Source organism: Zootoca vivipara, chromosome 8 (assembly GCF_963506605.1).
Source record: "Zootoca vivipara chromosome 8, rZooViv1.1, whole genome shotgun sequence".
Lineage (NCBI taxonomy): Eukaryota > Metazoa > Chordata > Lepidosauria > Squamata > Lacertidae > Zootoca > Zootoca vivipara.
The window spans coordinates 37741657-37755979 of NC_083283.1; the positions used below are offsets into that span (position 1 = coordinate 37741657).

The 14323-nt window shown below is 39.0% G+C and overlaps 1 protein-coding gene across 1 annotated transcript in view; it reads right to left on the reverse strand.

Moving 5' to 3' along the window:
* XKR4 (XK related 4) overlaps positions 1 to 14323 on the reverse strand; it is a 113724-nt gene that overhangs the window by 25761 nt on the left and 73640 nt on the right. Inside the window, exon 2 of the mRNA XM_035125926.2 lies at positions 2078 to 2277. Within this exon, the coding sequence (XP_034981817.1) occupies positions 2078 to 2277 (200 nt within the window). The remainder of the gene's footprint in view (positions 1 to 2077; positions 2278 to 14323) is intronic.

The window sequence follows — 14323 nt, forward strand, 5'->3', positions numbered from 1 at the left end:
CACCAAAAACAAGCCACCAAGACTCGTGGGAACAAAAGATCTGTATATTATTACTATTTTTGAAGCAAATGTGGTTTAAAGTGTTTTTAAAATGCAGTAGTATCTCGACAACCGAACGATTCGACTTCCAAAGGTTTCGACAATCCCGGAAGTCTTTTCGCGGCGCGCAGTCGGCGCTTGCGCAGAAGCGGCGCTTTGACAACCAAAGACTTCGCGGCCACGGAACGGATCGTCTTCGTAAGTCAAGATGCGACTGTGTATTTAAAGCAGTAGCACTTTGGTTCAGAAAAGAAGTCAATCCTTACAAATTTCATAGGTTAAAAAGGTGGCACTGCATAATGTCGTATTGAGAGTATGTCGTATTGAGATTTAGAAAATTGTGTTTGTTTGTTTTTTAATTAATCTCAGCTTCATGCAAGAGACTGAAGCTGTGTGAGACAAGGTGAACACTATACGTAGTAGCCAGTAAAATGTGTTATTTGCTCAACTAGTTTCATTTTCATTATAAAACAATCCCATTGTTATTTACCTGTATCATAAAAGTATTGTTTATGAGATAAATAATTGTGTTCAGAGACTCTGACATATCACATCTACTTGATAACTAGTCTTCTCAGCAGCAGAGAACAAATTGCTAAATAAGTATTGTCATGCCACTAGCTTCTGAAGAAAATTAAAAGGATGTGTATTGATCACGGAAACAATAAGCATAGCAAAGATATATCACACACACACACACACACACACACACACACACACACACACACACACCGAATTGGCAGTTCACTGTGAGGAAACATAACAGGCTATGCTGTGGGATTTAAAAATAAAATCAGCTGTATCAAAGCACAGCTGTGAGAAATCAAGTGTCATTTATGCAGCCCTATGGTGTTTCTTTAAGCCGCCCCTCCTAAATGTTAGATTATCTGAGGAACTGCACTGAATCATCATTATGTTCAATTCTTGGGTAGAAGTTTGCCAGGGCAGGGGCAGAATTTTTCACAACTTTTGCCTTAAAACAAAAAAAGAAGAAGAAAAGCATTAAAGTTAGTTTTAAAAATGTTTGGTACCCCGTTCCCACCCCATCCCAGTATTTGTTATATTTACTACTCCCTATTCACTAACATATTAGATTCTCATTCCTTTGTAGAAAGTGCTCTCAGAGAGTGCTTTTTATTGGAAGGTGTATTCCTTCCAATATTTTCTGCTGCCTTGTGTGGCACCTAAAATGAACTCACAGAATCTGATTCACAAAGAAACAACCTACATGCAAACCCACCTACATACAAATCTTTGGTGGTTTAAGTTTTTTAATCACTGATATTATTTGGCATAATTAATGGCAACCCAAACATAATAACCCAACGAGCCATTATAAGCAACTTATTATGGATGGAAATGCATATATTTGAGAGTGTTTGTGTATTCATTTAAAATAGAAAATATTATCATTTATTCATTATCACCTATATGAATATGAAACCCAGCCTAATGTGGTTAGTCTACCTCTGAGATTTACTAAGTTTTTAGCAAAACTAAAGTAGCTCACATTCAAAAAATATCTGAAACAACTTGACATGTAGAAGTTGTTTTTTTTAATTAGAGGGGAAAACTATGTTGATAAGCATGGCTATCAGAAATTTGCCAGAATGGAGCATTATTTTAAATCCAGGGGATCTTTGGAGACTTTATTTGGAAGCCGCCCAGAATGACTGGGAAAACCCAGCCAGATGGGCGAGGTATAAATAATAAATTATAATTATTGTTATTATTATCACAAAAATAGTTCAAGAAGAAGGCTTAGAACAATCTTGAGGGGAATTTATATATCTTTAAAATTGTCCCATTCTGAAAGAAAAGCATGTAGTGCCATGTATATCAGTCTTTTCCTTTACAAGGCGCTGGCATACAATTAGTAATATATGTGTTCATTAAGAAGTCTTTCTTAAAAGGACAAATATTAAGGACTAGTATCTATATCTATCTATATATATATATATATAGCATTAGGTTGCATATATGCATACAGTTTTATCTGTACATATTAATTAAGACCAATAAATAAATAAATCCTTACCTTGGAGGGCCTGAAGAGTACGTGTCTGTACAACAATGCAGAGCTGGAGGACCAGTTGTGGAGCACTTTCTAGAAATGTAGCAAGCAAATGCAGCATACTCACATCTGCATACTCATAGACCATTTTCCAATAAAAGCGCCATCTGTCACTATCACCACTCCGTCTACTTCGGATGCCCAAGTAGATAGTGTGAAAATACCTAAAAAGAAGTGAATGAAAGGTATTTCAAAGAATGATATTTTTACCCTAGTATAACACTATTATAATCTCTGATGCAAGTATTTGTAAATTGTAGATTGCAAGATCATGGAGAAGGAGCAAACTGCAAGATTAAATTAATGTATAATTCAAAATCAGAATAGTTTAGTAAAGCCTTTGACTTTAGCTACCAATGAAATCAGCCAAAGGAACCCTCTTCTGTACATGCACTGGGAGGAGTCTATTTCAAAAACTAGGGAAAAAAGATCATTTAACAAGTGTACACTTTACAGACCAGTCTCATCACTGAAGTATTATTATAAAAGTTGGCTAGAAAACTCATCAGGTAAATATGAACACAGGAAGCAATTTTTAATCCACCAAATATCCAACAACTAGGCTGCAGTCCTAAGCACATTTTTCTGAGAATAAGCCCTTTGAATTCAGTGACATGCATAGGATTGAATAGACATTCACTGGATTGCACTGAACAAATATTTTCAATCATTCTGAAACTGCTTTTAGTTTTCCTCTTGGGCTGTAAGGATGTAGACCTCAGTGGGGCAGACCTTGGTAATATGGTGCCCTGTATAAGGGGGGGAGGGAATTGATGTCCTGCTCCCTGTCAGCCTTCATGCCAAACTTCCCAGATTCATGTGCTGGGCTTTCGGAAAGGAGCCGCAAAGCTCTGGCAGGGTCCGAGAGCGCTCTGGCCTCTTTCACAAAGTTGACCAAGTGCTAAGTAGGCTTTGGGAAGGAGGTGGGAAGGTGCCCCTTTGGCTTGGCACCCTGTGCATGGAAAACCTGTTGCACTGCCCTAAATCACCCATGTGCTCAATATGGATCTGTCTTGTGTAGCCTGGCCCAGAATTAATCAGGAGTTATCATATTTTTCAATAAATGATTGACTTTCAACTTCTTCACCAAATTATATGCTATGCCTAAGAGATGCTCTCTTCAACCTTTTTATAAAAAGATGTTACTAAATAAATACGCTCCATAGTAGTAGATAGAGTAGTGGAAACACAACCTACTTTGCTTTCTTACAAGTCAAGCAAATGGTGTACTATGACCATTTGCTTGGTTTGAAATTGCTATGAAGATACAGTTGACTAGAACAACATTTTCATTCTATGGAAAATAGAAATGTACTGATTTCATGCCTCACACGCTCTGATATTTATTACAGCCACCCAAGTCAAGAGAGGGCAATTGCTTATATTACCGGTATATAACATATTGAAACATTTATGAAAAGATCAAATATTACTAATGGCTTGTTACAGATACAGGAGACACTTATTCCAATGTCTAATTTGCTTCCTGCACCAAACAGTACATTAAACAATTTAGCTACACGATAAACAGTTACTCTTTCTACCATCTCGAAGTACAGAGAATAAAAATCTCTACAGCTGGGATTTAAAAATAAAAAGTAAACAGCAATTCAGGTAAGTGGTATTTTTTTTCCTGTTGCCTAGCTACCAGGGAAAAAAACCTATGCTATATTTTTAGCTCAACAGAAGTGACTGTTTAAATAAAGATATATTGTCCTATTTTATTTCCGAAGTATTTGCTTATTAGCTGTACCTGAATATAAAAGTGTGGGGGAGTTAAAAAACAAACACATCTTACCATAAATAAGTAAATAAATCTATACTAGAGAATCAGTTTTATTGGCATCTTAAACACTTGGTATTATAACCTTTAATCTAAATTGAGGCTGAAAAAATGTTAGTGTTATATTTAAATAGGAAATGTACCCATGAAAATGATCTGTGACAAAGAATGACCCCAAATTTGTAGGAGTATCACATTCACAACATTCCTGGCAATTAAACAACACAGAACTAGACTATGTTTTCTTTCACCATTAAGAGGATTATACTGAAAAAATAAAAGTTTGTTCTTTGTCTAGAACGACGTCCACCACAACCCCACTTTACTGGGCTAAAACCTCTGCAGGTAGAAGTGACCAACTAGAACATGCAAGCTTCAGGGTCTGAAAATAATATGTGGAATAAAATTCTAGCATTCTATGACCTCTGGTTTCACAAAAGAGTTATGGTGCTTATAAATTCCACCAAGGCACCAAAGAAAAAAGGAAATAGTGAGCTACCAGTCTTAACTTCAACACTATGGAAATTGAAGCAAACCAAAAACCCGCACATTTCATTTGAAAGTCTCACACACTGTCCTCACCTACATTTTAGCCCCAATCCTCTTCCTCTGGACATCATTGACGCTGGGGTGGAGTGAGGGAGGTGTGTGGCCTGTTGTAAGAACAACCCTAATGAATCACACCAAAGGCATTTCTAGATACCTTGCATAATCTTTCTGAAAAACATGTTACCTGTTTGATCAATTTTGTATTATGGGCTTGGAATCGTCTGTGGGAAAATGCTGCGGGTAGGGGGAGCCACTATGCAGAGGGAGTGGGCAAGACATTTAAAGGAGAAGAGAAATCCAGCATTTCAGGTTTGCTTCACCTTCTGATCCTAACATGGTATTCTGAATAATCAAGCTACCCTCACCCCATAGGTCTTACAATTCTGCTATTTAATGCACAGTTCATTGATCCTGAATGAGGAGACTGACTTAGTCTGTGTCACCAAGACTTGAAAGGATGAAAAAGGGAAAGTTTTTCCCTCCAAAGACAGACTTTAGGTTCAGGAAAGGGCTGTTGCTGTTGCTTATAGGGATTTCATCTCCCACTCCAGGCTCCCTATCAGATTGGATGTACACTTTAAGTATCTGTACCTGATGTCGAGAACAAGGGACAAGGTAGGGCTGCTGGTGGTGTTGTAATCATCCTGCAAACAGCACACATGATACAAAACAGTAAAAGGAAAGGTGAAAAATGTAACTCAAAATAATGTTGTGCATGACCAAGAATATGATCAGAAACAGATAACTTCACCTTCAATGCAGAAGCTTTGAACTGCTAGAACTCTGCCATGTTCCCTCAGTTTTTAGCCAGACTATATCTCTTACCAATAAATTCTCAGCGAATCCCACCCCCCCGACCCGATGAATGTAAGAAATCATCTTGATGTTACAAAAAACAAAAATAATAATAATGAATGTGTCATAATGGCAGGATGCTGCAAAAGCCATTAACCATGCAGCTGCACAAAAATAGGTCTAGTCACTGCCATCATGCAGAAGGTGCCACATTTCATTATGCAGTGGAGGTTACCTAGTGACAGACACACATTCTAATACCTAGAAGTGGCCTGTTATATCTAGCTTATATCTTTTATCTAGCTTCTAGAATTGGAAATGAACGGGGTGGATATTTTAACTTATTTTAATTATTTCTTGTTTTATTTTACTAGAAATCAGTGCTCTTGGATTTTCTGTCACCTGAGACCCAAAAAACCCATTATCAAAATTTACTAAATAGAAAACCAAGTACTGTCAGTAGCATGCTGAACCAAGTAGTATGTCATCCATAGAAGAAAGCAGCTGGAGAAGCATAGGTGCTCTCAGAGATATACAAAAGAATGACTCACATGACACTTGCTATCCCCCAGCTCTCAATGTTACTTCACAGAAACATAACCTTCCTACTTTTTTGTTAGGTATTGAGTAATGAAACATGTGTTTTAGCGGGAGTGGGTCTGAAGGGTTAGGTTGCATCATTCAATTCAAAGATGAATTTGTAAGCTAATAGCATCAGCTATGCTCCACAGAAGATTTACCAGCGGAAACCCTTGAATTTCTACTTGAACAATGAACTGTAAGCTGTTTCTCTGTCTTGTGATGGTAATAAATATTGTATATTGTCTCTCTCTCTCTCCCCCCCCCTTGCTAGACACTCATTTTAGGCCAAATTATCTTTGCAACAGTAGACATCTATCCATTCATTATTTTATTCGCTTAAATCCACAAGTTTCTACTAAAAGAAAAAGTTCCTGATGTGCTTTCTTAGTATCATGTACTGTACTGTTAAATGTTTTTGCAATATCCACAAGTGGATTTAGGACCTGGATCATAGACTCATCTTAAAAGACAGATCTAGAAAGGAGATAATTATCCACAAGAGGAGCTTTCCTCAAGTCCATCAAGTCTGGCCCTAGGGTTTTAAGACTGTAGACATGACACAGTGCCTAATACCAGGTTAAACACAGGGGCGTAGGAAGGGTGGGCGATGGGGGCGGGCCACCCTGAAGGGGGGTGACACTCGCCCACCCCCTGTGAGTGAGCAGCCGCCCGCCGCCCGATAAAAAGCCTCGCTCGGCGGCTGACTGCTCACTCACTTGCTCGGCCAGCGCGTGCTTTGCTTCTTCCTGCTCGGGTGAAGGCAATGGGTGTGCCAGGGAGGGGCATCAGAGTCCCCTCCTGGCCCGCCCCTCAGCCAGGAACAAGCAAAGCGCACGCTGAGCAGGTGAGCGAGCAAGCTGCGGAGCGCCGAGGATTGAAGAGGATCCTGGTGCTGGAGCGCTGCCACCAGCAACCCGCTCCATTGAACTCAGATTGTCATCCAAGAAAATGTGCACAGAATCAAGGTGCACTTTGGATTTTCTCCCCACCCCCCTTTACTTTTTTTTTTAAAAAAACTTGCTTTTGCTAGCATGTACAAGAAACACAATTTACTCTTTGTCAAAGGTCACAAATTTGCTAATTATATATACATACATTATTATTATTATTATTATTATTATTATTATTATTATTATTATTTCAGTCCTTCTTTCATGGGGTTCATTTAAGCCAAGTTCATTGCTTGGCCCTGTAGCATTTTCAGATGCTACAGTTGTGTGTGCTTACAGCTCAGGTTGAGCCTGGAGACTAGTTATCACTGCCAGTCTTCAGGTCACTAGCTCCTTGGGCTCCTATTAATTTCTAGAGAACAAATGCGTGAAACACAATGCACAGTCTCAAAGCTATTGAATTTTATTCTCTCTTGAATATGCTGCTCATTCAAGCAATCTTAGCTAGTAGTTTTCACAGCTAAAGCTAATTTCCTGTTATGTAACTTTGCACATACATAAACCCAAAGCAGTAAGATATATAGAAAAAAATATCAGAAATATTTTTGAGATATTGCTCCATGCATGAGTGGTCAGCCTCTATACAGAATATCCGAGAAAAGAGTTACAGCAATTATCAACAAACATCTTGTACAAAAAGGCACACCAAAGCTCAGGTCTCTTCTATTCAGGTTTTTTTTTTATGCTCTGCCCAAAATATAATTAGGCAAGGGTACCATATCACTGATTAGATTAATCATTCTGATATTTCTAGAGTAGGCATAGTCTCAAGGTTCATGTAATCTGGTTAGAGAAGAACAATGTTTCCCATTTAAGCTTCTACATTTTTATTTATAAATTTCACATTTGTATTTAATTAAGCTTTTTTTTCCTGTGTAAATTCTTCTGTTTTAAAACATGTTATTGCTCCAAAGGCAGACAGCCTGAACTAGTAGTGTGCTCCTATCAAAGGAACCTCTTGTGTTCTCATAGAGAAGTTACACCCAAAAACCTTTCCATTCACTTCAATGGAGTGCTGTATTCTGCTCCTTCCACAGAAGCAATACAGTATACAATAAAAAAGGGAAAACCTTTCCTTGTAGATATTTTGGAAGGTGTGGTGCAAATATATATAGATATATAAAATTGCATGAGATATATGTGTATTCAACTCTTCAATCTTGTGTTCATTATTGATATCAGGCATAGCTGCTGTACACCGTCCATTGTTTTCAATAAGATCCTATTGATACAGATATACCAGTGGTCTGCAAGCCAGCCACTGTTGAAATAAATGGTGCCCATCCAACAGCAGTGTAGGGATTTCAGTATTGTGTAGCATAGATGCTTAATGGTGTGATTCATTTTGTCCTAAGGGGTCCAATTCCAAGATAATGTAAAGCTTACAGAATAATCCACTGGGATTCAGTCATGAGACACAAAGGGAATATTTGGTACAAATGCCCAGAAAACCACACAATAATATTCCCAGTTGTGGTACATATATTCTTCCTCTTTCTTTAAATATTCTTGAAAATATTGTTGAAAATTTCCCATTTATGATTTGCTTGCTCAGAGTAATATTTAAAAGGAAGACATTACCAATACTAACTTGAGAAGAAAATGGATCTGCACATCAGGTTGCACATCACATTCCTTGAATTCAAAATTAGCTGTTTGGAGTTGGGAATGGTTATTTTATTTGCTCAGACTAAAAGGTCAGCATTATTTTACCAGCTTCTTATTTTCTGTATTTAAAATGTCATCCAACATAGTTAGCCTGGGTAACATTTCTGCTTGCAACATTCCCTCTTCTGTTTCTTATTTCTGATAAGGTCTTTTATGCAAAAGGAATTCTAATTATGTTTAAGTATGGATACGGGGCTTTGAAAAGCATCCCGTTTAAAAAGATAAAGGACAAACTTATATGTCCATCCACATTTTGTCATGCTAGAAATGTATTTTAAACTGGTTACTTGTGCTTGAATGTAAATTCATTGGAATCAACACCCCTCTAGAAACCATAGCCCATTTGGGAAGATATTTAGTGCCATTTCTATCTATAGCTTGTTTAGATGTATAAAGTTGTTTTAAGACTAATTTGTGTGAAATGTGACAGATAAATGAAATAAATGAAAATTAAAAAATAAGGATTTGCTGCCATTTTTTTGAAGTCAGTACTGTATTTGCATAGTACTATAGTGCTGTGGTTAAACCACTGAGCCTAGGGCTTGCTGATCAGAAGGTCGGCGGTTCGAATCCCTGTGACGGAGTGAGCTCCCGTTGCTCGGTCCCAGCTCCTGCCAACCTAGCAGTTCGAAAGCACGTCAAAATGCAAGTAGATAAATAGGAACCGCTACAGCGGGAAGGTAAACGGCGTTTCCATGTGCTGCTCTGGTTTGCCAGAAGTGGCTTTGTCATGCTGGCCACATGACCGGAAGCTATACGCCGGCTCCCTCGGCCAATAATGCGAGATGAGCGCGCAACCCCAGAGTCGGACACGACTGGACCTAATGGTCAGGGGTCCCTTTACCTTTACCTATAGTCTGATAATATAACGTTCAGTGTAGTTCAAGTGATTGCATTCATTGCAAGTCTTTTAACTAACCATATAAATTTCTGGATTTTTAAACTGCTGTGGTGGATGAGATAATGCTGTTGTAAGGAGAATGTCTATTACCAGTCATCATACTTCCTATTGTTTGAACACATTAAACTTTGTAAAGGTTGACAGCAGTCAAGACTTCATTTTCTTGTCCATGTAATAATATGGCCCTAGGTGCCACTGTGTCAATAAAACAAAGTGTTCCTACTGATGAGAGATGTGAATAATACTTAACAGCTAAATGTGTGCACAACTTAACCCACCTCACAGTCTAGTTCCTCAGGTTACTAGGGCTGGTGCTGGGATAAGAATGGTTGCTTCAGCCATGCAGCAGCTCCAGCTGACAGCTTATATAGGACGTGGTGGCTTAACCTGTGCCTGGCTGTGTCAGGTCCTGATCTGAACAAATAAAAAGGTAAAGGACCCCTGACAGTTAAGTCCAGTCACGAACGACTCTGGGGTTGTGGTGCTCATCTTGCTTTACTGGCCGAGGGAGCCGACATTTGTCTGCAGACAGGTTTTCCGGGTCATGTGGCCAGCATGACTAAGCCGCTTCTGGTGAACCAGAGCAGCGCACCGAAATGCAGTTTACCTTACCTTATCTACTTGCACTTTGATGTGCTTTCAAACTGCTAGGTTGGCAGGAGCTGGGACCAAACAACAAGAGCTCACCCTGTCGCAGGGATTCGAACCGCCAACCTTCTGATTGGCAAGCCCAAGGCTCAGTGGTTTACACCACAGCGCCACCCACGTCATGCAATTTCCTTCCTCCCAAGTAACCTCATATGCAGATACCTGGTCCTTTTAGTTCTGAAGTCCCTGTCTGGATCACCCTTTCTTCTGCTCCTGTCACCATGGAAGAGATAACACAGGGATCTGAAAACTAGTCAGAAATCCAGGGACCTGGTTGGGGCAAGCCTCCAGTCCTGGGGCAAGGATATCTTAATCCTGTCATCCCCAAACCTCGGCCCTCCAGATGTTTTGGACTACAATTACCATCTTCCCCGACCACTGGTCCTGTTAGCTAGGGGTCATGGGAGTTGTAGGCCAAAACATCTGGAGGGCCGCAGTTTGGGGATGCCTGTCTTAATCTGATGGCTCCTTAGTGCTATTGGCAACGTGGAGCTTTGCTAGAGGGTTCTATTCTGCTCGCTGTTCACTTGATGAGGTCTCAGGTTCAAGATATGGGTAGGGGAGAAGCCTGACACACACCCAAAGGGTGAAAGCAGAATTCATGTAATACTGTAACAGTTTAGTTACAGGTAGGTAGCCGTGTTGGTCTGAGTCGAAGCAAAATTAAAAAATTCCTTCAGTAGCACCTTAAAGACCAACTAAGTTTATATTTTGGTATGAGCTTTCGTGTGCATGCATGTATCTGAAGAAGTGTGCATGCACACGAAAGCTCATACCAAAATATAAACTTAGTTGGTCTTTAAGGTGCTACTGAAGGAATTTTTTTATTTTGTAACAGTTTAGCTTGATGTTCCACCTTTATTGTGTAAGATTCTTAACAGATGCCTGCTTACTTAACTGGAAGTCAGGCATTTAAAAGAAAAAAAGCACTCTGCACAAAGATTCTGGCCTCATAAATATAGTAGAGTGGCTAACCTGTTGCTATTAAGATCATCTTGATGAGAGTTGTATTCCCACCTTATCTGTTGTGGTCACAGGTTAACCATAAAATACAAGAAGACTAAACTGCTAATACTTGTCTTCCCAAACCCCTGTGTTCTGGTACTCAATTGTTTCCCCTATGCTACCACTTGTGAGTGCAAGTGTCTAGTAGATGACATAATCTTGCACACATGTATGGTTGATGTGGAATCATTTTCACCACATCCCGTACTTGGTAGCATTGCAATGAATCCTAGGGTAGCATCCTACAAGTTTGACACATTATGTAATGCTTGGAACGGTGAAGATTTCTTTTCAACTTTATTGCTGAGAGTACACAGGAACTAGACTGATTAACTGATGTTAGCACACCACCATTGAATTTCTTGTCCCATCACCTTTTAAATATGCTTTTGATATGTAGGGTTTTTTTGTGATAGAAGCTTTAAAAGCTGATCCTATTCCAAAGAGCTGCTTTTGTCCTATCAGTAATTTTATGCCTGTGTTTATCTGCTTTCTAAATTTCACCCTGCCAGCTGCTTTTGAATATACAGGTCATTGTAACCTTATAACATCACTGGGAAAAATAAGATGTAGAAAAAAGGCAAACAATGAAAACAGGCACTGACAAAAAGTGAAGGTGGGGGTGGAGAGAAATAAAAGAAGAAGAAGAAGAAGAAGAAGAAGAAGAAGAAGAAGAAGAAGAAGAAGAAGAAGAAGAAGAAGAAGAAGAAGAAGAAGAAGAAGAAGGAGGAGGAGGAGGAGGAGGAGGAGGAGGAGGAGGAGGAGGAGGAGGAGGAGGAGGAGGAGGAGGAGGAGAAGAAGAAAGAAAGAAAGAAAGAAAGAAAGAAAGAAAGAAAGAAAGAAAGAAAGAAAGAAAGAAAAAAAGAAAGAAAGAAAGAAAGAAAGAAAGAAAGAAAGAAAGAAAGAAAAGAAAAAAAGTGTCTCCTGGATAACAAGACAAAATAGATTTATTGTTTCTTTGTTAACACTGTGTCCAAATCCTAGCCTAGTTTTAGTGGCAGATGTTTTCGACTAAAACTCCCATCATCCACAACCTGGTTTGGATGATGGCAGTTTTAGTCCAAGACATTTGGAGGTCACCAGGTTGAAGAAGGCTGACTTGAATCACTAGTTACTTCATGGGAAATACTGGTAAGATTAAACAGACACTGTTGCATTTCCCCAAAATGAGGGAAAATGTTTTTGGAGTTTAAGATTATTTGGAAATTATGCTCTCTGCTCCTAATTCTGGACAGGGGATAGCTGCAGTTCCTATGGAAATACACATTGCACATGCTCAGACCTATTTAAATTTATTCCATCTATTTTATGAATGATCCCCCACATTTTCAACAGTCATGGGACCATTTCAGCCTAGCTTGTGTGGCATCAGTACAGAACCTTATCTTGTCCATGGAAACCTAATGAATTCCTCATAAATGCTGCTTATAGAATGCATCACCTCTTAAGTCCTTCATTTGAACGCTGTTCCTCTCTGCTCATTCCACTCATTTATTGCATAGATCTTGAATACTTATTAAACATGCCCCTGCTAGTTGTTCCTTTAAATTAGCTTCCTACTTAAGGTTTGATATCATTCTGAAATCCCTCAAGAACCATTCAAGCTGTAATCTGCACTCAGTATTGAATTTGCACCAGATAAATTAGCTGCAAATTATGGAAGGTTCCCTTTATGCGTTGTTTGAGTTCACTCAGCCAAAACCACTGTAGCCCTTGGCCACTGTAAATAACTTTGGCCTCCTCCCAACAAAATCAACCATGAAAGAAAAAAGAAAAACCAGGCAAACTCTATGGCTTCACAAGAGCTGGAATCCCAAGCAAGTCCACTGTGAACAATTGCCCTTTATCTGGTCTGAAGCCAGCTCAGCCAGTTTGCTTGTGTCCTGGCTTGTATCTATTTTTTTCTTGGGCAGGTTCAAAATTAGGGTCAATACTACATGTGCATCATTTAAATAAATTGAGCTGCATATGACCAATGCTTTCAAACAATCTTGGAAAGAAAGCAATCCCACCCATATTGCCACCATATAGCATAATGCTATGTGAGTTTTAAGGGTATCATTTTGCACTAGCACATTAAAAAATAGAAAGCAAATGAAAGTTTGCAATTGTTCATAATTTTCAGTTCAAGAAATATGTGAACAACCTATTCCCAAAGTACCCTATTTCACAGAAGTTTCTATTGTGAGGACACATTGTATTGTCTCTCTGTTTGCCTCAGAGAACACACCCAGAAATCATGAATCCTGTTCTCTGGCAGTAGTACAGCTGTTACACCACAAGTCCTTTGCCTTTATGGTCACATATCCAGCTCATCTCTGCTAATCGAGCATGTTGAGGCTGAACAACAGTTTCCTTGGGTCACTGAGTTCTCTCTCATCTTGCTTATCCACCCTGACTTCTGGAAGCTGCTACAAATATGCAGTAGCATCCATACTAAACATGCATTTTCCTGAAGATTTTTATTTATATGCTAAAAGAAGAGCCACAAGCATATTAAGTTTTAGAATATTGCAAAAAAAATTCTCTGAAATTATGCACCTTCAATGCACATTTATGCATGGTGCCAGACATCAAGCAGTGAGTGAACACTGAAAATGAGCCATAACCTTAGCTTCCCAGTATGTGAACTATAAGAGGGGGAAATCCAACAACAGAAAGTTTTAAAGATACATAAAAATGAAAAATACTCCATAAGCACTAATGTGATCCTCAAACTGACTCAAAGGTCTTCACATTCTAATATGTAACAATATAAAACCTCCTTCAAAATCCCTGCAAATGTACTAATCACTTCTGAACACCAGCTATATGAAGGCATACAGATAAGAGGTGGGTGATGGGTGGACAGTTTGAAGCTGGTGGGACTTGAGCCTGATAAATGCTGGACTTAGTTAAACTAGCTTTCATCACATTGATGAAATACGTTGTGATAGAAAGGAAAATTGAGGCTATCTAAAACAGTTGAGGTGTAAAACCAAGTATACTGTGGGCAATAACATAGCTACCAGTATGATAGAGTGGTAATAGCTTTGGTGAGGGAAAGCCACAATGCGTGTGGAATCTCTCATGCAGCCTGGGGATACGATACACATCCTATGAACTTGAAAGGAAATAATAAGACAACTATGGCTCCCCCCCCCCCCAGGGGTAAAAGTGCTGGGGCGAGGAGAACTGATTTGCTGGGGCAGTCTTCTTTTTCTTTTGAAGAAAACAGCTTGAATCAATTTGTTTTGGAAAACACACACACAAAGATCATACATTAAGAATAAAAGTAAATTATAAGAGAAAATTTCAAGTATCGTGTAAAATGAAACATCTTAAATTCA